General features: G+C 51.7%; 1 protein-coding gene across 1 annotated transcript in view; it reads right to left on the bottom strand.

Moving 5' to 3' along the window:
* The window catches only part of Fam20c (FAM20C golgi associated secretory pathway kinase), a 52,724-nt gene extending 43,571 nt beyond the window's left edge, over positions 1-9,153 (bottom strand). Inside the window, exons 1-2 of the mRNA XM_027413451.1 lie at positions 8,561-9,153; positions 6,721-6,899 (exon numbers count right to left, since the gene is read on the bottom strand). Coding sequence (XP_027269252.1) covers positions 6,721-6,899; positions 8,561-9,153 — 772 coding nt within the window. The remainder of the gene's footprint in view (positions 1-6,720; positions 6,900-8,560) is intronic.
* Between the last annotated feature and the right edge of the window lie 13,929 nt (positions 9,154-23,082).

Raw genomic sequence — 23,082 nt, 5'->3', positions numbered from 1 at the left:
GCAGGTGGCTGGTGGTGACCCCACCAGATGTGTGACTACCACCCTGCCTGCCCTCTGAGTGGCAGCAAAGTGCTTACGGTCTGACTATTAGGCAAGCCGCTTATGAAACATTCATGCTCCAGGAACCTCATTTTCCCCTTGAGGACAGGGACACATGGATTTTTCAGCTCTGATATACAGACCGGCAGTAAGCCTGCACCTCTCCCTGGGGAGCCTGGCAGGGGATTTTAATTTTCTGTTTTTCCTTATCTGTGCTTTCTAAATTTGCACAACGCACACCCACTGCATTTCTGGTAAAGTGAAAAAGAAGGAAGTGATTAAAAAGTTTGTGGCACCATTAAGTCTCGGTGCATGGCCCATTTTCGTTTAATAACAGAGACTCCTGGATTTAATGGTTCCTTCCTGGGCCAGGCTCTGTTTAAAGTTTGTAATCCTGGCTTTCAAATAGCAAAATATTGTGTTAATCTGGGCAGCTTGGTCTGTCCCCGCCCCTCCCCCGCCACCTGCTTTTCTCTATTTGAATAGGTTCTCATGTAACTGAAGCTGGCCTCACACTTGCTATAGAGCTGAGGATGACCTTGAACTCCTGACCCTCTTCCCTCCATGTCCTCAGTGCTATTCATGGACTCTGGGGCTTTGTGCATGCTAGCCAAGCACTCTACCCACTGAGCTACACCCTAGTCTAGTCAATCTTTTTCTGAGGGGGTCCGGTCTGCCTCCCTGTTACCCTGACACGACACATGGCCAGTACTCCTGGAGGAGGCAACCAGAAGCTCTAGAACACAGAGATCTGTGGTGACTAAGGTATAAACCATAAAGCTGTCCTGACTCAACCTACCCTTAGCCCTGCAAGCTGTCTGAAGCTGACTGGGGTATTCTGACTGGAACCCAGACCCCACATATCTGACACAGTATGCTTTGTGTTACACCAAAGGCTCAGGGTGTCTGTCTAGGTGGGCAACAGATGGGAATACCCATCGGCTTATGTACTACACTGTCCTCACTGGGCATTAAGGAGATGGGCCAGAAAAGGGTGGTCAGGGTAGAGGGACCAACAACTGGCAGAGCCAGTATACAGAATGGATTTTCCTCATGGAGACAGATGGATGGCCATGGCTACAGGAAAGGCCTGCTCCTTACTGAGGCAGAGAGGTGGCTCTGTGAGAAACCGAGACTCAAGCTCCAGGCTTGAGAGTCACTGGGCACCTTTTAACAGAGAGGACATTCTGTGGTTTCCAGTGGACTGAGACCATGTTTTATATAAACTAATTTGTTTTTTCAAAAGACCTATTGGAGGTTGAGGATGTAGCTTAGTTTGGTAAAGTGCTTGCTTAGCATGTCCTGGGTTTTATCCTGAGCTCTGGGGAGGAGAAAGCAGGAGGATTGGGAGTTCAAGGTCATCCTGTACTTCCCAGCAAGTCTGAGGTCACCCTAGGATAAAGACTATCTCAAAACAAACCAGCAAAGACCAGTGGGCCACACTTGAGATATTGATTGGTGGCCCTTGGGGACCAACACCACTGCCAGGCTTGACCTTGGTCGTCTTCTCTGGGTGAGGGGATTGGTGATTCTTTTTGGGGTCAGTCAGGCAGCAGCTTGACTATTTACACACACACACACACACACACACACACACACACACACACACACACACACACACAGTCCTTGTTGCCTTTTAAGGGACAGAGCAGAGACTGTTCCAGAAGATTAATGGAGGCAGGTGTTTGCATTGTAAGTGAAGGCCTCCCTAGGGAGACTCACATTCAGAGAAAATGCCACTCAGCTCTTCCCGGCTTGTCTCACATGTCTCTGAACTGAAGAGGCATGCCCATGGCTCAGATGCTGGGCACCCACACCACACAGTCACCTTCTGCCTGCCAATCTTCGACTTGAGGAAATGGGCATGGGCACATTTACGTGGTGGCTAGGGGCAGATTCTTTGAGGCTGGCACTACAGGCACCCACCCTGACGAGAGGGGCTGGACAAGCTGAGCAAGCAGGCATTGACAGTGGCTGCCCCAGGTCTTCAAGCTCCTGGCCTGTAGGAGGCTTTCAGGCTTCAAGCCTGTCACTGGCTCAGACCAGACACACGTGGTGCAGCTTCTGCCCCAGTGGCCTCCAGCCTGGTGTTACTATGTCATGTTGTCTCTCAGGCAGCTCACTTTTATTTTGAGAGTGGCGGTCAAAAGAGATCCCAGAAATACCCTGATGGAGCTTGCTCTGGCCCACAGAAAGCCAAGACAGTGGAAGCTGGGTTCGATCCCAGCAGCTTTCTGGCTGCACAGGGAGAAAACAGGGAGGGGTGGGGTGGGGCAACCCAAGTCCCTACTGGAGAACACCCTTTGCTCTTGACCTTCCATCCTATGGCACTGAGCAAGGAATAGCCATTTGCTGCCTCCCTGGTGCACTTGGATCCTTGTTATTTCAGGAGGTCCCTCTACCACTGAGGTCTGTGACCTGTAGTAACCCGCCCCCTCTCCCCCACGCATGCTCTGAGTCAGAGGCAAGGACCTGTGACCCTGCTGTGGCCAGCACTGCCTCTTGAGAGCTGTATGTAGCTCTATCACATCAGACAGGGATGATACACCCTCCCCCCTTCACAGGCAGTATTTCCAGGGGCACCCCCATCATGAGCCCTTTGTTCCTTAATGCTCACAGCCAATTCTCCCAGATTTAATCTCCATCCATTCTTTCCCTCCGGCAGATCAATTAGTGGCAAGGACTTCAGTCCTGTGGAGTCACTTTTCTTTGTTCTGCCTCGTTCTTGAATCCATGGGCCTTGATCTGACCTAGATGGAGCCACCTTACAGATCTCTGCTCAGGCCAGAGGCTGCCTGAACTCCCCACTTCCAGGGAGACTTCTCCCTCAAGTAACTTCAAGTGTAGAGCATTTGCATTCAGAATTGTACACGATAGTGATTTGATTATCATCGGTCCCAGCCAAAGGTGTGGCGGGCCTGACTTCCAGCTGAGCAGAGGTGGATGTGTAGAGCCTCTTTCTTTAAAGGCAGCAGTGGCCTGTTACCAGGCAGCCTGGAGCCTGGCTATAAATAAACCTCTATTGGCCTTGGCCAGCTGCGCTGTGGGCCACACAGAGCCTCACAAAAAGGAGCAAGAGGTTCTAAACAGGCGAGACTTAATGGAACCATTCCAAGAGGGCGTGGAACCCCCCTGGCATCATTTTCCATCACAACAGTTATTTCCCAGCTCCATATTTCATAGTGAGATGAATAACTTGAAGATTAAAGTCATCACTCCTGGGGCCAGGGGGGGTGGCTCAGTGGTTAATGTGCTTGCTGTGCAAACATACAGACCCTAGTTTGCAACCCCAGAATCCAAGTAAAAGCTGTACAGATGTGGTGACTGCCTGTAATCCTAGCCCTAATGAGGCAGACAGGGAATCCCCAGAGCAAGATGGCTAGCTAGACTAGTTAAAGCCAAAAAGCTCAAGATTCAGTGAGTGACCTTGCCTCAACAAGTTAAAAATGAAAAAGAATTGAAACACCTGATACCAACTTCAGACCTTTATACCATGGGCACATATGTGCATATACACCTACAAACATTGGCTTGTACATCTATGCACACATGTGCACAGACACTAATAAATACAAACAACACACATACATGCTCACATACACATACATACAATTAAAAATATAAAGATAAAGTTGTCACTTGTGGGCCACAGGGGACCCTGAGTCAGAAGGAAGGGGATACTACCCACTAGTAAATTTCCCTTCTCTGGAGCCTCAGTTTCCCTAGTTGTGGGAGGAAGTTGGATGGCAGGACTGGCCTTTGAAGGTTTCACTTTACTCCAGGTCACAGCAGCACCAGGCCCTAGGCAGAAGCAAATCCTATCTATGGGTACCCAGCTTGTCGTGGCTACGCTATGATGAATGCCCAGGGGAGGTTATGTCTCAAGGAGCCAGATGTCCACTCAAAACTTTGCCTGGATCTTTACACTCACGACAACCTTTGGGGCAGTTCAAGATGAGTCAGGTTAGTGAGAGCAGCAGGGAGTTGCCTACAGCAGGCAGCCTCTAGGACAGCGTGCAACCTCCAGGTCACTATGCTGTGACCATGGCCAACCATTTCAGGCTACTTCCTACAGAGTAAGATGTCTGGGCCTGGCCCACTTCTGCAGGGGTGTAAACTCTGTAGCCCTGAGAAGATATGGATGCCTGTTTGACTCCAGGTCCCCTAAGCAAAGAGGCCTGGCATGCCTTGAAACATGGTTGCCACAAGGAGATCCACCAGGCAAGTGCTGTCCAGTTCTGCTCTTTCCCCTGACTCATATTTACACACTGATGCCTTCTCCACTTATGGGGCTGGTGTCACATGTCTGAACTTTCTGGGCAGCAGGATTTGTGGATCCAGAAAGGAAGCATTCCATCCCTGCTAGCAGGAATCCCTAAAGCCAGGAGGTCAGAATCTTGCAATCAACATTCCCAGCAGGAAGCATGCATGACTTCACCTTGGGGAAAAAGTCACTTTTTACAATGACCTCAAACTCATGTATCACCCCCAGATGCATTCAGGTTTTGCTGCCTGGTAGCTCTTTGACTGAAGTCACCGTGGTTAGTGACTGGTACAGCTGGGATCCCTCAACATTCTGGGAGGCAGTGTCCTTTGTCTGCCTGGGGGATAGCCATCCCCACTCAGCTACCTTCCAACAGTTTCTGGGCACCTGCAGATGAAGGACTCAGCATGTCCACAATGGGAATGGATGAAAACCACTTTAGCCACTGTGTTCCAGCACATCACTGTAGGTTCCATTCAAGCATCCCTTGGCCCAGAAGGGTCAGCAACAGAGCTGCTCATCCTACTGTGATGTCAGGATCTTAGCACCATCGTCTTCCCGAGTAAATCAGATCAAAACAGGGGGCTCAAAGTTAAGCACATGAAGACAGACAGAGGTCCTTGAGATGAGTACAACTACTGGTGAGGCCCTGGAACCCCAGTCTCCCCTGATCTCTGGAGATCCTGGGACAGATCCCATCACCTTTGCATAGAATAGGTATCAGTGAGAATAGGGAATAATAAATTGAAGCACCTGCAAGTGGCTGGCCAGCTGTGGGGATCACTTAGCACTCAACCATCCTAGGCTTGATTTTGCACACTAAGGATGCCACCCTCTTCATTGTTGTACATGTCCCGTACTCCTCAGCTGAATGGTCCACAGAGGCAGCGGTACCTCTGAAAGCTGGTCTCACCAGGTCCTTTCACTTGCTAGGAAATTGCTTCCCCACTGAGCCATGTTCTCAGCCCCTCATTGGAGGATTCTAGGCAGGTGCTCTTTCAGAGGGCCACAACTCTAGTCCCTTACTGGAAGATTCTAGCAGATGCTCTCCTACTAAGCCACATCCCCAGACCCTCACTGGGGGATTCTAGGCAGGTGCTCTACCACTGAGCCACCCCCCAGGTCCTTCTGTGCGGGATTTTACTACTAAGCTACACTCCCAGTCCTCTTTTCAGTTTCTGTCTTAAAAAGGGTCTTGTTAAGTTACCCAGGTTGGCCTTGGCCTTTTGATTTTCCTGTCTCAGCCTCCTGCATAGCTAGATGACAGGCTTCACCTTTATGCCCAGCTTGGGTATTTCTTTAACAGTTACATTATACTCCAAAGAGAAAGGGCATGGATTGTGGCTCCTTTATAACAAAGTCCTTGTGTTAACAAGGACTATTCCCCACTCATCCTGAATCCACAAGGGGCATGGCAGGGTCAGGTGGGGATGCATTCAGACCTCCCTGGCAGGAGGAGGGATGGTGGAAGACCACTAGCTTGCTCTTTTTCACTAAGTGATCTGACCAAACCCTGGGGGAAACTGTGGGTCCTGGCTTTTTTGACCAGGCAAGAGCCCAGCACACAGATCAGCAGAGCCCCAGACACCTCTAAAGAGGTGGTTGCCGCAGGCAGGCAGCTTCTAACTGCTCCATGTCAGCAATTGGCCCAAAGCCCATAACCGGAGGGAGCCTGTTAGCAGATCTGCTTTCAAGACACATGGCAGGCTACCCAAGCACATGCAACTGGGCACACCAGGGCCACCCCTGCACAGCCCCAGCCCTCAGCCTGTCCTATGCCACCTCTTGAGCCACAGTGACTATCGATCACTCACAACCTGATAACAACCCCCAAACCTGCTCAGAAACTGCCCCTGATGTTCTGTTTTCCTGAAATTGAAAACAGGATTTTTTTTTTTTTTGGCTTATTAGATCACGAAAACCCAGAGATGTTCCTTTTAAACTGCTCCATCCAGGATACTCAGGCTTCAACTTGTTCCTCCTTTGACCTGGTGAGATCCTGGGCCCCTACTGAACTCTGAAGGGAACAGGCTCAGAACTTCAGGCCCTTGCTAAACCATGCAATTTAGCTGCCCCTGCAGGAGGGACAAAGATGGCCCATGCATAGATGTTGGCAGGAGGTGCTGCAGCCACTATGGGTCACCAGGTCATTTTTTTTTTTTTTTTTTACAGGGGAGGGAGGGCCCATATGTCTTCATATATAACTCTACCAGGGGTCAAAGTGGTGACCCTCACTTTCCAGCAATGAGCCTTGAGGCATCCATCTGGCTCCTGGATTACCAAGGTGGTCATCTAGATACCCTAGAAAGAGTGGCTCCTTTGTCAGTGAGCGACCTGAAAAGAAGCCAGCTTCACACAGCCCTGGTACATCCACACCAAGGTACATTTGCACCAAGGGCAAGCAGGTGGCTACCTACCGACACTGGTGATCTTCTGAGAGCCAAGGTCCTGCAATAAGGCATCGATGGCCGGGTTGTGTCTGGAGTACAGCTCATACCGGTTGATGCCGATGTGGAATTTGAGCCAGTTAGGATAGAGGTCCACCGCTGCCTCACCAGTAGGCAAGAATTCTGCTCCTTCAGCACCTTCATGTGGCCTGCAAGGAATGAAGGCAGGCTGTAGTCAAGTGTTAAAAGAGAGGCAAGAGGCGGAGGAATGTTGGGGAGCTGGTCCTGAGGGTCAGGGCTTGCGACTTTGGGTTCAAAGTACAGGTTCACTAAAAGCTGCCTTCACACTGCCATGTCTGCACTTTCCTCCCCGGCTGCGGTTCCACCACCTAATAACACACCTTAAGGCCTGTAATTCCTATTTACCTTCTAGAGACGCCACAGACAACCCTAACTACCACTGGCCTAGACCCAGAGTGTCAGCGCTATCCCAACACTTCTGTCCTGGGGTCACCAAAAGTGCCCCCATAACAATGATGTCAGCTGGGAGTGTGTGGGAAGGGACTGTCAGCTTTTCCTGGGACCAGACAGCCTAGAAGTTGTAGGCACACCCAGCCAGCCAGAAACGTCTCCAGCTTGCTGCCTTTGTTCCAAAGACTAGGGGCAGGGATGATGCAAGGGGCTAAATTTGATTTTAATGAGTGAAGCCATAGGTGGGGAGAGCTGGACGGAGGAATCAGTCACTCCAGCCCAGGTTCAGAGGGAAGACCTGCTGCCTGCTTTCTCTGGCCATGGGGTTGTCTCGAAGAAGAACAGACCCTCTGGGAGCCTGCTAGGCTGGAGGGAAAGAAGGGCCGCTTTAGCTCTGCTTCACTGACAGGTGAGGATCCTTCAACTCCAGATTGTCCTACACTAGAAGCAAAAGGAGGACTGGGGTCCTCCAAGAAGCCACACCCTGGCCACTCTTTCCGCTGCCTCTGCTGGATGGTTTCTGGCCAGTACAGCCCAGAAGCCACCAAAGAGCTCATATGTGCAGGCTCAGGGCACAGGGCCTGGTCACATTCCAGGGGGGGAAAGGATTTCTGAGGCTGTTTTGGACGGGTGGCTCGTGCTCTCTCTCTGCTGCTCGGGAACCTTTGCAGGTTATTTGCTCTAGCCAGCTGTTGGTTAATATTTCACTCTGCTGGGCTTATTTGGATCTGTGCAGCTGTGGGGGTGGGGGTGGGCACAAATCTGGACAGCCTGGAAGGTAACTCCAGGATGGCTCATCTTCCTCCCCACAGCTAGTCAGGGTGGCCCTGGTTCACACCCTTGCCAGGAGGCCTCGACACTGCCAACATCACTTCTCAGCTGCTTTCGTCCCCAGTGACTGGGTTTAAAAGACTTATTAGGTACATTCAGGATTTCTGGAGGTGCCCACCCCGAACAGCTCACCCATCGGTCTCAGAGCCAGAGCAGCCCAGCCCCTCCCAGGGGAAGGCAGCTCCCACTCTCCCTGGCTGGCTTTCCCAACATATTCATTCATCTGCTTCCTCAGCCATCGCCAGGGCTGGCCAGCATGCTTCCTTGTAGGTGGAGCACTGGGCTCCCCTGGTTCCTGGTGGACCGCCAGCCTCCCACACCAGGGTACTGGGGGCCTCCCAAACCCCATCAGCCCTTCTCCCTAGGAAATCATTGTGGAGACAAAGGCAGGGCCCAGAGCAAGAAGCGCATCTGCCCCGCCCACCAGGCGTCCCTACCCAGCCTCCTCTCAGGGTCCCCAACGATACACAAAATGCTTGGCCTGTAAAATAGCTTTCTAAGGGGGTGTCTTTATTCCCGGAAGGGTCGGGCGCGCCAGCCCCACCCCAGCCTCCCATTCTCTGCTCACCAGTCTGGATTCTCTGCTGCTGCCTTGGGGTTAAACCTGATGTCGCTGTTCACATTAAACAGGACGTCGTCCTCTGTAAGAGGAGGCACAGCCCCCTGGTAGAGTGGGTGCTCAAACAACTTGGCTAAGAGCGATCGGTCCCCGCTGGGGCCAGGGGGCGGTACCCGTGGCCGGGGCCCAGGGTCTCGAAGTAGCGGCCGATGCGCAGGGTCACGGGGTGGCGGGGAGCCCGGCTCCTGACTCGGTGGAGTATGATCAACTGGCTCCGCTGCGGGAGGCAGTTTCTCCAAAGAGTGGGAGGTTAGGTTAGAGGCTGGATCTGAGCTGAAGTCTTGCAGGATGCGCAGTGTGTGTTTGTTGGGCCAGCCTGCGTCGCCACCGGCGGACTCTCCCGGGCGGCTCCTCGCCTGGGCCCAGCCTGGGCCAGCTGCCTCTGCCGCCGGCTGAGCGCAGGAGCAGCCGGGCTCCCCGGAGGATCGCGCAGCGCGCCGGTCCAGCTTGGGTAGCAGATCAACAGCAATGTGCAAAGCGCAAGCCAGTAAGAACACCACCAGGATGAGCACTCGAAACCTGCGCACCAGGATCATCTTCATGGCCACGCAGGCCAGCGGGCTCGGGGGGTTCCGGACGCGCGCTCCACCGGTGCCCCTCAGCTTGGCACCAAGCCGGCAACGACTCACGGGTCAAGGTCCATTCAGCGTACGAGCAGCTACCAGCTCGGGGGCTGTCCCCAGGCTCGGACGTCGTGGAGGACACCCGCCACAAAAGCACCGGCTCTCCAGGCCATCTCGGGGGGCATCCAGCGGCCCTGGTCGGTGGAGCTGGTGGCAGTGATGACAGGGAACACAGCAGCGGACGAGGGTCTCTGGGACGGCGACCACACTCATTGGGTGTGTAGGCAGAAGGCGCGGCTATTCATCCCCGGCCGAGGCGCGACGGATCCTATCCAGAGGGCAATGCTCCCGCTGGGCCACTCTGGGTGCTGGGCGGGGGACAAGGCAGCTCCTCCGTCAGGCTGCGGCTAGGAGGCCGGGCTGGAGAGACAGGGTCGAGAAGGGGAGCGCGCGGGGGCGCGCGGGGCGAAGCCGCGATCTGGCAGGTGCAGCGGGCCGACCCGGAGCGCAGCGCCCACACGGCGGAGCTCCAGTCGCCCCGCGCCTGGCCCGCTGATATCCGAGCGCCGCGGAGCCGCCCCCCGCGTCAGCGCCCGCAGATTGGCGGAGCCGCGGCCCGCCGGCCGGCGGCGCTCGCCCGCTCTCCGCTCTCTCCTCCCCTCGGCCGCGCCCCGCGGTGTCGTCGCGCCTCCTCGGTGCTGAGCCTGGAGCTCCAGAGGCCCGGCCGGGAGCCCGCAGCCAAAGCGGGCTCTGGCTTTGCGCGCACGGCTGTCGGCCTGGTCGCCTGCGTCCCCGAAGCTCTGCGCGCCGCCCGCTGCAACCGAGCGGCTCCTCCCCGGCGAGTGGAGGCCAGAAAGCAGGCCAAGTCCCTCCCCGGAGCCCGCGGGGCGTCTGCGCGGCCGGACGAGCTCCCCTCCGGGCGGTGTCCTGGCACCTCGGTCCCCGCAGCTGGCTAAGTGGAGGACGAAGGGGCGACGTTGCCACGCGGCGGAGAAAACGGCGGGGGAGCGCGTTGAGCCCCAATCCGAGGGGACGCCAGAATCGCGGCAAGACTGCCGGGCCCACCCCACCCCAGGGGACACGCCTGCGCCTTAACCCTGGCAGCGCCGCGCCCGGTCTGGCTGAGAGGCTTGGATGCGCGGGCGGTGGGCGGGGCGCGTCTCGCTGCCTGCCCTCTGGGATGCTAAATCGGGGTGCACATTTTGGGGAGATCTGCTTCTACCACGTGGTCTCATCTGTCGCCACGAGGCTTCTGGTCCCCAGCCCCCAGTAGGAAATAGAAATCCATGGGAATTTCCGCCTAAAATTCTGGGAAGGTAAGCGGGAGAGGGTCACACACAGATGCACAGGCTGAGCTCCCGGCTTCAAGCACCTGCAGATTGCCACACCAGCCCAACCCAGCTGCCTCTGTAAGGGACCGAGGGGCGGAGCCTGTCCGCTGGGAGCCCCTCTTTGTCATGCTCTCCTGGCTGTGCTCCCAGGCCCTCTAATGCTCGGAGTGAGCCTGAGATCTCTGTGAATCGAGTGCACAGCATATGGTATTTCTGAAGATTCAACGATGAGTCTGTGGTAGCCGATATTCAGAAGTTGCCCACTAGCTTCTTGTTAGTGAGGAAGAGGGTCGCAGCCAGCTAGCTGGTCAGCAAAAGTGCCTCCTAGGCCATTAGAAAGGGAGAGAGGTGGTGTGTTCCATACTCCTGTAACAGGAGCTGATGCCTGTGCTGGACTACATAGGGGAAACGCCAAGAGTGCAGTGGGTGGGGCCTAAACAGAAGTGCACCCCCAGGAAGGTATGGCTTACACCAAGGAAATTGAGACACTGCATTCAGCTTTCCTTCCACTCACACGGACAATGAGTTTGTGTAGATCAATTCCAGAATGGGAAAGTTGGTGGTTGGTGGTCCTGAGGTCTCTGGAAGGAAGCACCCCAACCTAGGACCTCTGGGGATAGGTGAATGTCCTCAGGGCAGAGGAATGGGGGCACCAGTGTGAGGGCCTCCCTGGTTTCTCCTGGTGTCCTGGATACTCCATTCACTACAGCTGTGTGGTTCCCTCAGGGAATTCCTGGCTCTCTGGCTCCTACTGTAGGGAAGTAGGATGTAGTAGCCTGTGTATGCAGTGGGCCTGCCTGCTGTTTTTTTTTTTTTTGCAGCAACACCTGTTGCTGCTGTCTACTAACAGGCTTCCCTTTAGTTACTCTCTGCCCTTCCTCTCCCCAAGATGCATGCACTTCTTGGAGGGTCTCCGAAGAGATTTAGCTCTCATGGCTCCACCCAGAGGCCCCAGGAAGGTCAAGGTGACTCATGCAGAAGAGGTCTCTGAAGGCACAGTCCTCCTACAGAGGAAGGCATGACACACTGTGCCCCAGCTACTCTGAGCTGAGGAGGAATTTAACACAGACACTCACAGATGACACACATGGGGAAACACAAGGGAAAACAATGACATAGATACACAAGCACACAATTGCACACAGACATACTGATTCAGACACATAGACACAGGTGACACATGGGAAACCCAAGGAAAAACAGTGATACACAGACACACAGGTGCACATAGACATACACAGACATGGGCATACAAACCCAGGTGACACACAGATACAAACATGGGAACACATACACACACACACACACATACACACACACACACACACACACACACACACACTCTAAAGGAAACAGAACCTCATAAAGCCTCTACCTTATGGCTGTCTGTGCACATGCCCCACCAGGCTAGGTGGCGCTGCCCACGGAGGACCTTGATGATGGCATGCAGCCCCTGCCAGAACCTAGGAGGTGGCTCTAGAGCATTTTATTAGGGTGGCATAGAAGCCCCTGAGACAGCACATGGGAATGACCCTCTTGGCAGTCTGCAATGGTACTCATGCAAGGATTCCTATGCAAAGGCCCTGGGGCACACCAGAGCAAGGAGACTCACAGAGCTTGTGTTGGGTGAGGGGTGTGAGTGAGGGCAAGAGGGAGACTGAGGCAGTGACAGTGTGTGTGTGAGGGCAAGGTGGTCTCTTGGGAGGCCCACAGGTGACTGCCAAACAGTGAATTATGTCTCAAGTGAGGCAGGCCATGGGAAGATCTAGGCTATCCAGGCACAGACGGCACCGTAGCACAGGGAAGAGAGTTGGGCTAGGAAGTTTTAGTGTACAGTGAGTTCTGGCCAGTAGGATGCACTGTCCACATGCAGAGTTCATTGTTCTCCCAGGCTCACTGAGACCAGTTGTGGGATATCAAACATTCCTATCAAACAGGTAGACGACAGTCCAGATAGGCCCAGGACCCCTTCCTGGAGAAGGGGAGAAGTGCAATCCAAGATCTGTCCTGTCCCCTGGACTCCCCACCCTGGTAGGGCTTGGAACTTCTCAGCTGGCAGTAGAGAGGGGACATTGGGCCACACAGCCCTGCACTCACAGGGCGCTGGTATCTCTCTCTTTGAGGTTTCCTTACTCACAAGTCTCACAACTACTGGGGAAACAGGCCCTGGTATTGGGTTCACCCTGCAGATCTAGTCAAAGTTCTCAGGGGAAATAAGACCTCAGTGGGATCTGTGTTCCCTAGGCCGAGTCTGAGGAACTATGGGAGGAGGATTCAGGCATGACTGACAGCTCATGCAAGGCCACTGACCATCCCATTGGTTAGCATCTGAGACATCCTTTCCCCAGTGTGGTTCAAGGATTCTGAGAAACAGGACTCCAAGGAACCAATCCAGTAGCCAAAGAGGGTTTGGGGATACAGGCTTGGTAGTAGTACTGGGGAGACTGAGGTAAGAGGAAGTTCCAGGACAGCCAGAGCTACTAACGTATCAAGGAAAACTTGGCTCAAGGAAACACCATAAAAAACAACCCGAAATCACACAAGCATAACAATTAAAAAAAACTTGACTTCATTTGAACATATTGTATGCTTTAAATACAGGGTTTATTTTTCCCCTACCATACAGGAAGTAGTTATAAAATCTGGCCATCTTTGGACCATAATAAAAATGTCAAGGAATTCCAAAGGGCTGATAAAGTTCCATGTGTTCACTGAGCTGTGCAGACAGGCATCTGGAAGGTACCTGTGCATCAGGAGTGCACTAAAGATGCTCCTGGCATGTGTGCATTTGCCTGGAGCATCTTCAGTGTACACATGCATGCTGCCTAAGCCCCGGGCAGGTGCACATGTGTATGTGCTACACAGGTGTACATACATGCCTAGCAGACTCACTTGGCAGGGTTGTGTGACTCCCAGAACCCCGAGGCACTGTGATAGCGTGGAAGCTAAGCTTTAGAAATATTTCCACCTGGAAATTGGTATCACAAATAAAACCACAATTTTTAGGTGATAAAAGAATCTGAAAGGGAAATTAGAGACTATTTAAAAATGCACACAGACAGGAGCAAAACCTATTAAAATCTGTAAGAAGCCGCCGCAGAGGGACTCAGAAGAAAGCCGGAGGGAGGGCTTCCTTTATTAGAAGTGATAATGACTCAAAATGAATGGAGTGAGCTTTCAGCCCGAGAAAGTAGAAAAAGAGCAGTAAAATCTGCCCCCCCCAAGAAGGGATGGATTTCCACAGAACAGATGGGAATGAACACAGAGGAGAAGAAACAGTGGTGGGGGTGGTTAGAAACGTGAGGGCCAGGGCTAGAGAAACGACTCAGCTGCTAAAGGCTGGGCTCGAAACCCACACATTAAAACGAGAAGGCCTGGGGCTGGCAAGATGGCTCAGCGAGTAAAGGCACCTGCTGCCCAGCCTGGGACCCGTGTGGCAGAGGGAAAGAGCCAGCTCTTCCCGAATTGTCCTGTGACCTCCACACATGCTGCAGTGAAGGCACATGTGTGTGCACACACTTTAAAAAAATGTAATTAATTTTAAGTGAAGGCCAGTCAGGCATGGTAGTACACAACTGTAATCCCAGAACCCGGAGGTGGAATCAGGAGGATTAGGAATTCAAAGTCATTCTTGGATACATAGAGAATTGGAAGCTAACACTGACAAAAAAAAAAAAAAAAAAAAAAAAAAAAAAAAAAAAAAAAAAAAAAAAAAAAGGCAAAGAAATGGAAAGAAACAGAGTGCCATCACGCCAGGATGCCAGGATGCCAGGATTCTGTATCCAGCCCAGATGGGCCCTAGAAAGTGAGATGCCTCACTCGCTTCTCAGAGCAAACAGAACACTTGATATTCAATAAAGCCCGAAGAACTTTTGCTGACATCAACACTGAACTGTTGAGCTTCAGCAAATCAGAACAACAGGGTCACCTTACTGTGGCTGAGGCATCTGTGGGGTCTATGGGGACCCCTGGGTGCTTGCTTCATGGGAAAGAGCTGTGGGAAGACGCACCAGGCATGCCCTCACTCTTGGAAACTTTCCTGGAGCATTTCCCTGGACCACCTCTGATGGTGGCCTTGACTGTACCGCCTGATCTCTCCTGAGTGGGACCTGGTGCCTCATGTCCACTAGGCAAGCACAACGTCTCTGAGCTACATCCCTAACCATTTTTAAAATCTGTTTTGAGACAAGGTCTTTCTATGTAGCCCAGACTGGCTTGGGACTTGCAGGCTCCCTCCTGCTTCAGCCTCCGAAGTACTGGGATGGTAGGTGTGTGTCACTATGCCCAGCCACCACGATCACCTTTTCTGCTACTCTTTAGGTTTCTTTTCAGACTACCATCTTTGTTCCTGCCCTGGATGAGCTGGCTAGGGTTACTCCAGGCATCCTCCCATGTTTGTGTCATGCTTGATCACTCTGCTCAGGGCTCAACACTGATAGAGCCTCCATACGTCCAAGGCTGAGCTCGCCCCAGCGCTGCACCCCAGCCATGCTCTCCTAGTCCATTTACTTAGCCCATGATTGCCAAGCCACAAAGCCATGCTTTTTGAAAGCCGGGTGAACTCAATTTCCAAAACATGTTTCAAGCCAGCACTCCTCACCAACTCCAGTGCGTATAGTCACCCTCTCTCTCTGGGCCAAGGATAGCAGCTACTGAATCAGCCTCCTGGATTGCCATCTGGTCCCAACCAGGACAATCACCCCTTCTGCACACAGCTGGCAATCTCGCTGACATGAACTGCACAGGCTGATGCTCTACTCTGAGACCTGCACTTGGAGTGAAATCCTTGGTTGTGACTCCTTGAACACCCTACCTTTCCAAACCGCTTACCTTTCCTACTTACTAGACAAGTAGGCTCCTGCCTCAGGGCCTTTGCATGGCTGTTGTCCTGCACATAGCTGCATGCTCCCTCACTTTCCACAGATCTTCATATAAATGCCACATTTTACCAAAAGTGTAAATGTACCTCTACCGTACCCCACTCTTAGAACCCTCTTTTCCCCTTATCAGGCTTCATTGTCCTCCTGACTTCACCGCCAGTACTTGGAACATTTATATGACACATGTCTTCATATGTATCACTACATATGTATCCATATGGTGGGTTACATTTATCTATGTTGCATCTGAGAGGGTGGGAGCTGAGGAGGGGATGAGAGTCACTTGGCTCCCGCTGTCCACCCTACAGAGGACACAGGTCAGCATCAGCTTTCCTCGGGATTGTCTTGATGATAGTGTACTTTTGTTCTTTCTTTGAGCTGCAGCTGCCTGGGTTCAGGAGGCTGGTGTCTGGTGGTGGCAGGGCAGGTGCTCTGGGTCCCATGTTGCATTGCTCCAGTCCATTTGAAAGAGCAGAGTCAAGGGTCCTCAGGATATTCTAGAAATACATGGCCTTTGTTGGTGAGAACCAGGTAGAGTGGGTAACCCCTGGTCGTATGTGAGATTACAAGTCCTTGGGTTTAGCCTTGAAGGAGGCGGGATGAGGGACTCAGATTTAGAATGTGTGTTGGGGGTTGAGGTGGGTGGATGGGGAGTTGCTGAGGGGTCAGCAACCAGCTGGTTTCTGCTTGTCTGCTATGCCGTTTCCCCTCACCCCACTGTGTGTGTGTGTTGTGTGTGTGTGCTTTGCATGTGCACACATACATACAGGTACAAGAGAGGAGGGGATGGGCACATGAATTTGTGCATGTCGAGGCTACAGGGCAACCTCAGGTACCATCACTTTGTTTTTGTGAGACAAGGACTCTCCTTGCCCTAGGGATCTGCCTTCTCGGCCCTAGCACTATAGGCATGCCTTATCACACCACATTAAAAAAAATCTGGGGATTGAACCCAAGTCTTCATGCTTCCAAAGCCAGTACATACTGACTGAGCCATCTCCTTGACCCCTTTCTCATTTCTCAAAGCTGCCCCTGCTGGTGGGTGGGGAGGCCAGTGACCACAGCAACTCTAGTGCTTTAGCATTGTCTTCTGTGAGTTCCACACTGTAGGCTTCATTCTGACCTCCAAGGGCCCTTCCCTTGTCTTGCTGGAATTGACTAAAGGCCCCTCCATGCTTCTGAGACACTCTGGTCAGAGCTGACTAGAGTGAGGCAGAGTAAGGCAAATGAACTCTGACGCCTCTAGTTACCAGGAAAGATAGGAAGGTGGGTAGACCCTGGCAGGAAGAAGTCCTGTGACTCAGCTCTGTTGATCAGGCCTTGCCCAGATCAGTTCATAGAGATGGCACCACTCTGTTTTTAGGGTCCTGTTTCCTTCTGGGATAAGCTTTGCTCTCCCTCACACGCAGGAGGTACAGGTGAGTGAGGAAGCAATGGAGATTAGTAAAATCCTTCAGACTCTGGTATCAGGGAAGGTTGGACAAGGTCTTGGCTAACTGAGGAACATGGCACCCCTGGGGCAAATTCAGTACTCTGTAAGTGATACCAAGTGTAGGGGTCTATCCCTTGTCTTTGGTGTTTCATCCTTGGAAAGAAAGCTATTGTTCTTCATGCCATGGTGTAGATTGAAGCATGACCCAGCCATCACATGACTGCTCACAGAGAAACTCAGGGGCCTCTGGGAAGTTAGGGTCTCTGACTGGTACCACACTGGGTCCCCCAAGATCAGGGCTGGAGTTGGGCACCCCAGGCTCACAACCATACATACTATTCATCTTGTTACCGGAGTTATTAGGTTACAGCCTAGGAGATTTATTCAAGGTGATCACATTGAGAAAATGAGTAAAGAGTGGTCCCCAAGTTCATCACTGGGGCCCTAGGATGATGACCAAATTTAAATAGAGGTGAAGAGGTATACATAGACAAGCAGTGCTGGTCAAGGTGTGGTCTTGTCTATCATCATTGTCTCTGGTCTGCCCTCCCATCCCCACAAGGTGATCTGGCAAGGTTCTAGAACTGTATGAAATCTCTTTCAAGGAGACTGGTTTTCTTCTGGCTGGCCGGGGCTTCAGCCTTTTCCTTTTCCCACTGTGAAATTCCTGGGGGAAATTCCAGTTTCTTGACACCCATTGTTTCAATAGTGTGATAGCCAAAGGGATGGACAGATGTGTCTCTTTAGAAAATCTCCATTAGTGAGATTGTAGTATCCATGCTTAGGCTCCACTGGGCTTCCTGTGGGACAGCTGGGCTATTGCTCTCACCACTCAAGGCTATTGGGGTCCACTGTCCATCACAATGTGAAACATCCCAGCTCTGAGGGACCAGGTTGCTCAGTGATTTCCCAGGAACTGCAATCTGCTTCTCATGGAGCAGAGCCCACAGACTGTTGTTCCCTCCAAGGCACATTTCCAACAGCAGCCAAGTGCCAGGTTCTGGCCTTAGGTTTTCTATGTGTCGCTTCTGTCTCGAAACTTCCCAGCAAGCAGACATTGAGCTGGAAGTACTGGAGGGGAGGGGAGCCATATGAGCAATAAGCCTTGAAGATGGAGAGATCCAGCAGAGGGTGACTGTGTCCCCAGCCTGGAATGGGCACCTTCGAGGAGCAGGTGGAGACCCTCAGGTTGGCTCAGTGGGTGTCAGAGGCAGCCTTTCTCATGGCCATCTTTGCCCAGCTGCTGGGGCTCAGCCTCACTGTGGGTCTAGTGTAACAGTGACTGGAGACTGTAGCACATGAAGGAAGCCAGTTGGCAGAGAAAGAATGGAAGCCCTTTCCTACTTGGGCTTCATACAACAAATAGAATGCTCAGGCCAGTTTGCAAAGGAAGACTGGAAGATCTTTGCCACCCAGGGTTCATGAATGAACAAAGCATGTGTGAGATGAACCCACTGTGTTAAAAAAAAAGGCAGATGAAAATAGTCCTATCAAGGACCACGTGCCTCATAGCCTACGGCTTTTGAGGAGTTTCCCTCAACTCACTAGCCCATTTCCACTTTAGGGAACATTTCCCCTTTCTCATTAAGTTTTCATTTTTTTCTCTATTTCTAACTGTGAGCTGCTGGTATAATCCCTTGTCCAGGGACGTAAGAGTCTGGAATCCTGTGCCCTCTGGACTCAATCAGCCAGACACTAAGCATATTTTTTCCTTTTCTTTCTCTTTTTTTTTTTCAGACATGGCTCAAAGCCTACGTCTGCTCTTCCTGACAGCCTGGCCTTTCTTGTGCCTGGTTCTGACCTTTGTGCCTAATTTAAAATGCTCTCGGCCTTGTCCCTCCTCTCAGCAAGCTGCAGGATTGGCATTTTGCTTCCCTGCTGTTTTTCTTTCCAACTCTACTAAAATTGTCCTGGAGATTCCCGATTCTAAATTTATTCATTAAAGAGACCAAGAACCCCAAAGGGAACCCCACCCCTTGCAACATCAGCAGCCTGTAAGGGTATAATCTTTCCTGTAACCATGCAAGGAGGCAGTTCCAGACCCAATTAGAGGGCTGTGTGAAGAGTACAGGGGGCTGTTGCTGAATCTTCCAGAAACTGTAGCCCCACAGCACAGAGGGTCGGAGTAGTGTAGATGAAAACCCAAGGACAGGAGATGTTGTCATGTAGGTTGCTGGCTTCCTTAACAGGTAGATTCAGTTGTCTTCTAACACCCACGACCTAGCCTGGAGAAGCAAAAACAGATTAAGACTCATAAAACACTTTATCACAAGTTGCTTCCAATGCCATTCCTTCCCTGCCCCAGGCGCCCGCATCACCCCAGAAGGAGGCATTTGGTAAAATTAAAAGGCATTCGCTACATGTTATTTTATGCATGAATGCAATCTGAAGGTTTGGTGATTAGAGTAGGAAAAATGCAAATATGAGACAAATGAGATTGAATATTTAGAAGCAAATCTAAAATTTGAGTGGGTGAGTAAATCACTGGAAACTGCACTGGTGCCTTCAGTTTCAGGCCTGGAGCTGGTACAGGTGTCTGGTGTGCAGGGAGTGGGGCTCCACTTACCAGTGGCTCCCTCCTCCCCACTGCTGCCCATGGGGTGGATGTACTGCCAGGTGAGGGGAGAGATGGTCCAGCTGCAGGCCCCGCAGCCAGTCTCCAGTCATCCCTTCCTGCCACGCCCCAAACCCTGAAAAATTCTCCTCCTGTGAAGGGGATCACGACCACAAGGCTCCAAGTTAGGGTCACACAATCTACTAGGAGAACCTGTTTTTCCCAATACCACCCACACCTGAGAAAACAAGTACCTGTGTGCTTGAAACAATTCCTCTTTCCAGAACCCTGGAGGATGGGAAGCTGGACATAGCTTGTAGCCACCTGCATGTGTCTGATAGTAAAGGCCTGGCTGAGCATAATTCTGTTATTCATCATCAGAGAGCAAATCCCACAATTGATCAGCATGGCACAGACGCTTTAGTGCCAAAGAGGGGACCAGGCACTGTCACTGGAATAGTGCTGGGTGTAGAAATTATTGCACAAAGATAAATTCTGCAAACAGCTGCCTGCAATAGCATTTATGTTGGAAAGTGTGCATGAGGTCATTATCCAGGGTTTTATAGGCCATTCCTTGGCTCAGCCCCAGGGCTGCTTATGGCTTTGTAGAAAGGCAACATCACACTTTATGAGTGACAGATGGCGTTTATCACACCTTTCGTGACTGTTTATGGAGATGGGGCTGGGGGCCCCCTGCAGGTGGGACCTGAATGGGTGCCCATAGGCAGAGCTGCACTAGCCAGAGATGGGACTCTATTCTTATTCCAGCAGTCCCAGTGGCTGACTGAGTCACAGTCATAGCCTTGTCAGGTTTCTCAGCTCTGGAGAAGGCCAGTCTCCACTGTGTCTCTGAGCTGGTTTTTGTGTTCTATCTCTTTGGCTCTAAGGCAGCTGTATAGACTTCCTTGTCCAGGCCTTACTGTCCTTGAAGAAGGTCCCACTCCAGCCACATTGAGTGGTAAAGGCATTGTTCCTTCTGTTGCCTCAGTCTGGCTGAATACAGGCTGAATAGTCCTCCTTTGGGTTCAGGACAACAGCTGCTCAGATCTGCCTGGTGCAGCTTTGCAGATATCCCAACAGAATTAGGAAAGCAGGTTCAATTTGCTTGGCTCATACAGTCAACAGCTTAACTACCACTGAAAGCTAGCAGCTCCTTGTTGTGCCTCTGTTCCATAGGCTCAAGGAAATGTAGTGTGGGAAGCTGGGGCTGGGCTTCCATTGACAGAGTGTGTGCCTAGCTTGCACAAAACCCTGGGTTCCATCCCCAGCATTGCATAAGCCAAGCAGATGGGCGAACAGAAGAAGTGGTGGAGATGTAGGAGGGAGATCAGAAGTTCAAGGTCATCCTCAGTTGTATAATGAATTGGAGCCATCCTGGGAAACATGAGGCCATTTCTCAAATAAATAAATAAATAAATAAATAAATAAATAAATAAATAAGTAAATAGATGGATAAATAAATAAGAGCAGGCTAGAGAGATGAGTCAGCAGTTAAGAGCACTTACTGTTTTTGCAGAGGACCTAGCTCTGGTTTCCAACACACACAAGGTAGTTCACAACCTTGTTCACAACCGTAACTCCAGTTCTAAGGAAGCCAACACTGTATTCTGACCTCTCTGGGCATCAGACGCACATGTGGTGTACATACATCCATGTAGGTGAGACACTCAGACACATGAAAAAAATAAATCTTATTTTCTTTTAAAAGGCAGTATGACAGATCACAAGCTCAGAAGGGCAAAGGACATGTGGCTCACTCTTATGTTGACTCCATCACTGAATCTTGAGGTCTAAACCAGGACCCCAGGACTCCTGAGAGCCCACCAAGCTTCCCTAAGCCTGCATCTTGAGGTCTAAACCAGGACCCCAGGACTCCTGAGAGCCCACCAAGCTTCCCTAAGCCTGCATCTTGAGGTCTAAACCAGGACCCCAGGACTCCTGAGAGCCCACCAAGCTTCCCTAAGCCTGCACACACGGGGACTTCTCTTCTTGTCCCTCTGGGTGGTGCTGCTCTAGACTGCTGTCCTCTGAGATTATCTGAACCATCCATGCTCCTTTCAAGGTCAATGGCATCCTCCCAACTGAAGCACTATGTGTGACTTAATTTCATCAGGGGTCTGGGGATCCCAGAACTGTGGGATGTCAGCTGCTCTTTAGAAAATCCCTTAGCTGTCATGCTGGTGATCTGAAATATCCGGAGCTTCTGCTGTTGCCACCGGGATGGAGTGCTGTTTGGATCCTCACTGGAAAATGTAGCTCCTTCCCCTGGCACTGATTGTCTGTCTCTCTGGTCTACCCCACATCAGCATCATTTCCTATCTACAACTCCAGTGATGAAATCCAGGTTGATGGATCCGTGGACTCTGGGGGTCTGGATGAGATTTGGGGGGCATGTGGCCATGAAGCAGGGCACCTCACATTATGCCAGGACCCAGCCAGATAGACTCTTTCTGCCAGAGGCTGTAGGATGAAGCTCCTCAGGGATATCTGCCCAGATGTGTCGGGGCCTTGGGGATGAAGACACGCTGGTTAATTTTTGCTAACTCGACACAAATCTAAGCATGTCCGGGAAGAAGAAATCTCAGTTGAGGAACTGCCTTCATCATATTGGCATGTGAGGTATTTTGTTGATTGCTGACTGATGGGGGAGGGCTCAGCCCATTTTGGGTGGTGCCATCCCTGGGCAGATGGTCCTGGGTTATATAAGAAGGGTAGCAAAACAAACCAGTAAGCAGTGTTCCTCCAGGGTCTCAGTTTCAGGTCTGCCTTGTGTTTCTGTCCTGATTTCCCCCAGTTATGGACTGTGACCCCTAAGCTGAAGTAAACCTTTTCCCTCCCTGGTTATTTTTCTGGCCAGTGTTTTGTTACAGCATCACAGAAGCAAACCAAATGAGTACAGACTACCCAGAGTCCAGCGGTGCCCTGAAACTCAGGAGGGAAGCCATGAGAATTGATCTTGATTGTCAATTTGATGGGAATTTAGAATCATTATGGAAACAACCTCTGGGCATGTCTCAGAGGGAATTTCTAGGCTGGGTAGATTGAGGTGGAAGACCCACCATGCATACAGGTGGCACTGTTCCATGGGCTGGGGTACTGGACTGAATAAAAACAAGAAAACGAGCTGAACACCAGCATCTCTGCTTCCCGACTGAGGATGCCATGTGACTAGCTCCTGCTCCTGCTGCCATGCCTTCTCCATCATGACTGCCTGTAACCCTGAACTGTGAGCCACAGTAAACTCTTTCCTAAGTTGCTTTTGTCAGGTGTTTGTCAAAGCAGTGGAGGTAACTAGAATAGAAGCTGTGTCCCAGCCAGGTGTGTTCTGGGGAGGACTCTGTCCAGATAAACACTAGGAAAGAGTCACAACACAGCAACAAGACACTGGGGCAGGATTTGGAGGGGCTGGGGACTGGGAGGGTTCCTCTAGGGGGAGGCTCTGTCTTTAACTGTTCTGGCTGTACCCCATGGCATTCCCTCTCCCTGGAATGGTTTTGCCCATGATTACTAGACACTGACTGTGTGCTGGCACTATTTAAGTGTGGAAGCCACATTGAAGACATGTAGCTCCATTCTGTGGAACCCATCTAGTTTCAGGAGATGGTAGTGAAGGGATGACAGCCCACTACAGGAATCTGGGGTTGCAGGAGTCCACAGCAGCTGCTATGCAACTTTGCACTGGGTGAGAGGGACAGAACAGAGGATCCAAAG

This window comes from Cricetulus griseus, chromosome 4, assembly GCF_003668045.3.
Source record: "Cricetulus griseus strain 17A/GY chromosome 4, alternate assembly CriGri-PICRH-1.0, whole genome shotgun sequence".
NCBI lineage: Eukaryota > Metazoa > Chordata > Mammalia > Rodentia > Cricetidae > Cricetulus > Cricetulus griseus.
Note: the sequence above shows the minus strand (reverse complement) of the source record. Positions and strands in the feature narration are given on the sequence as shown.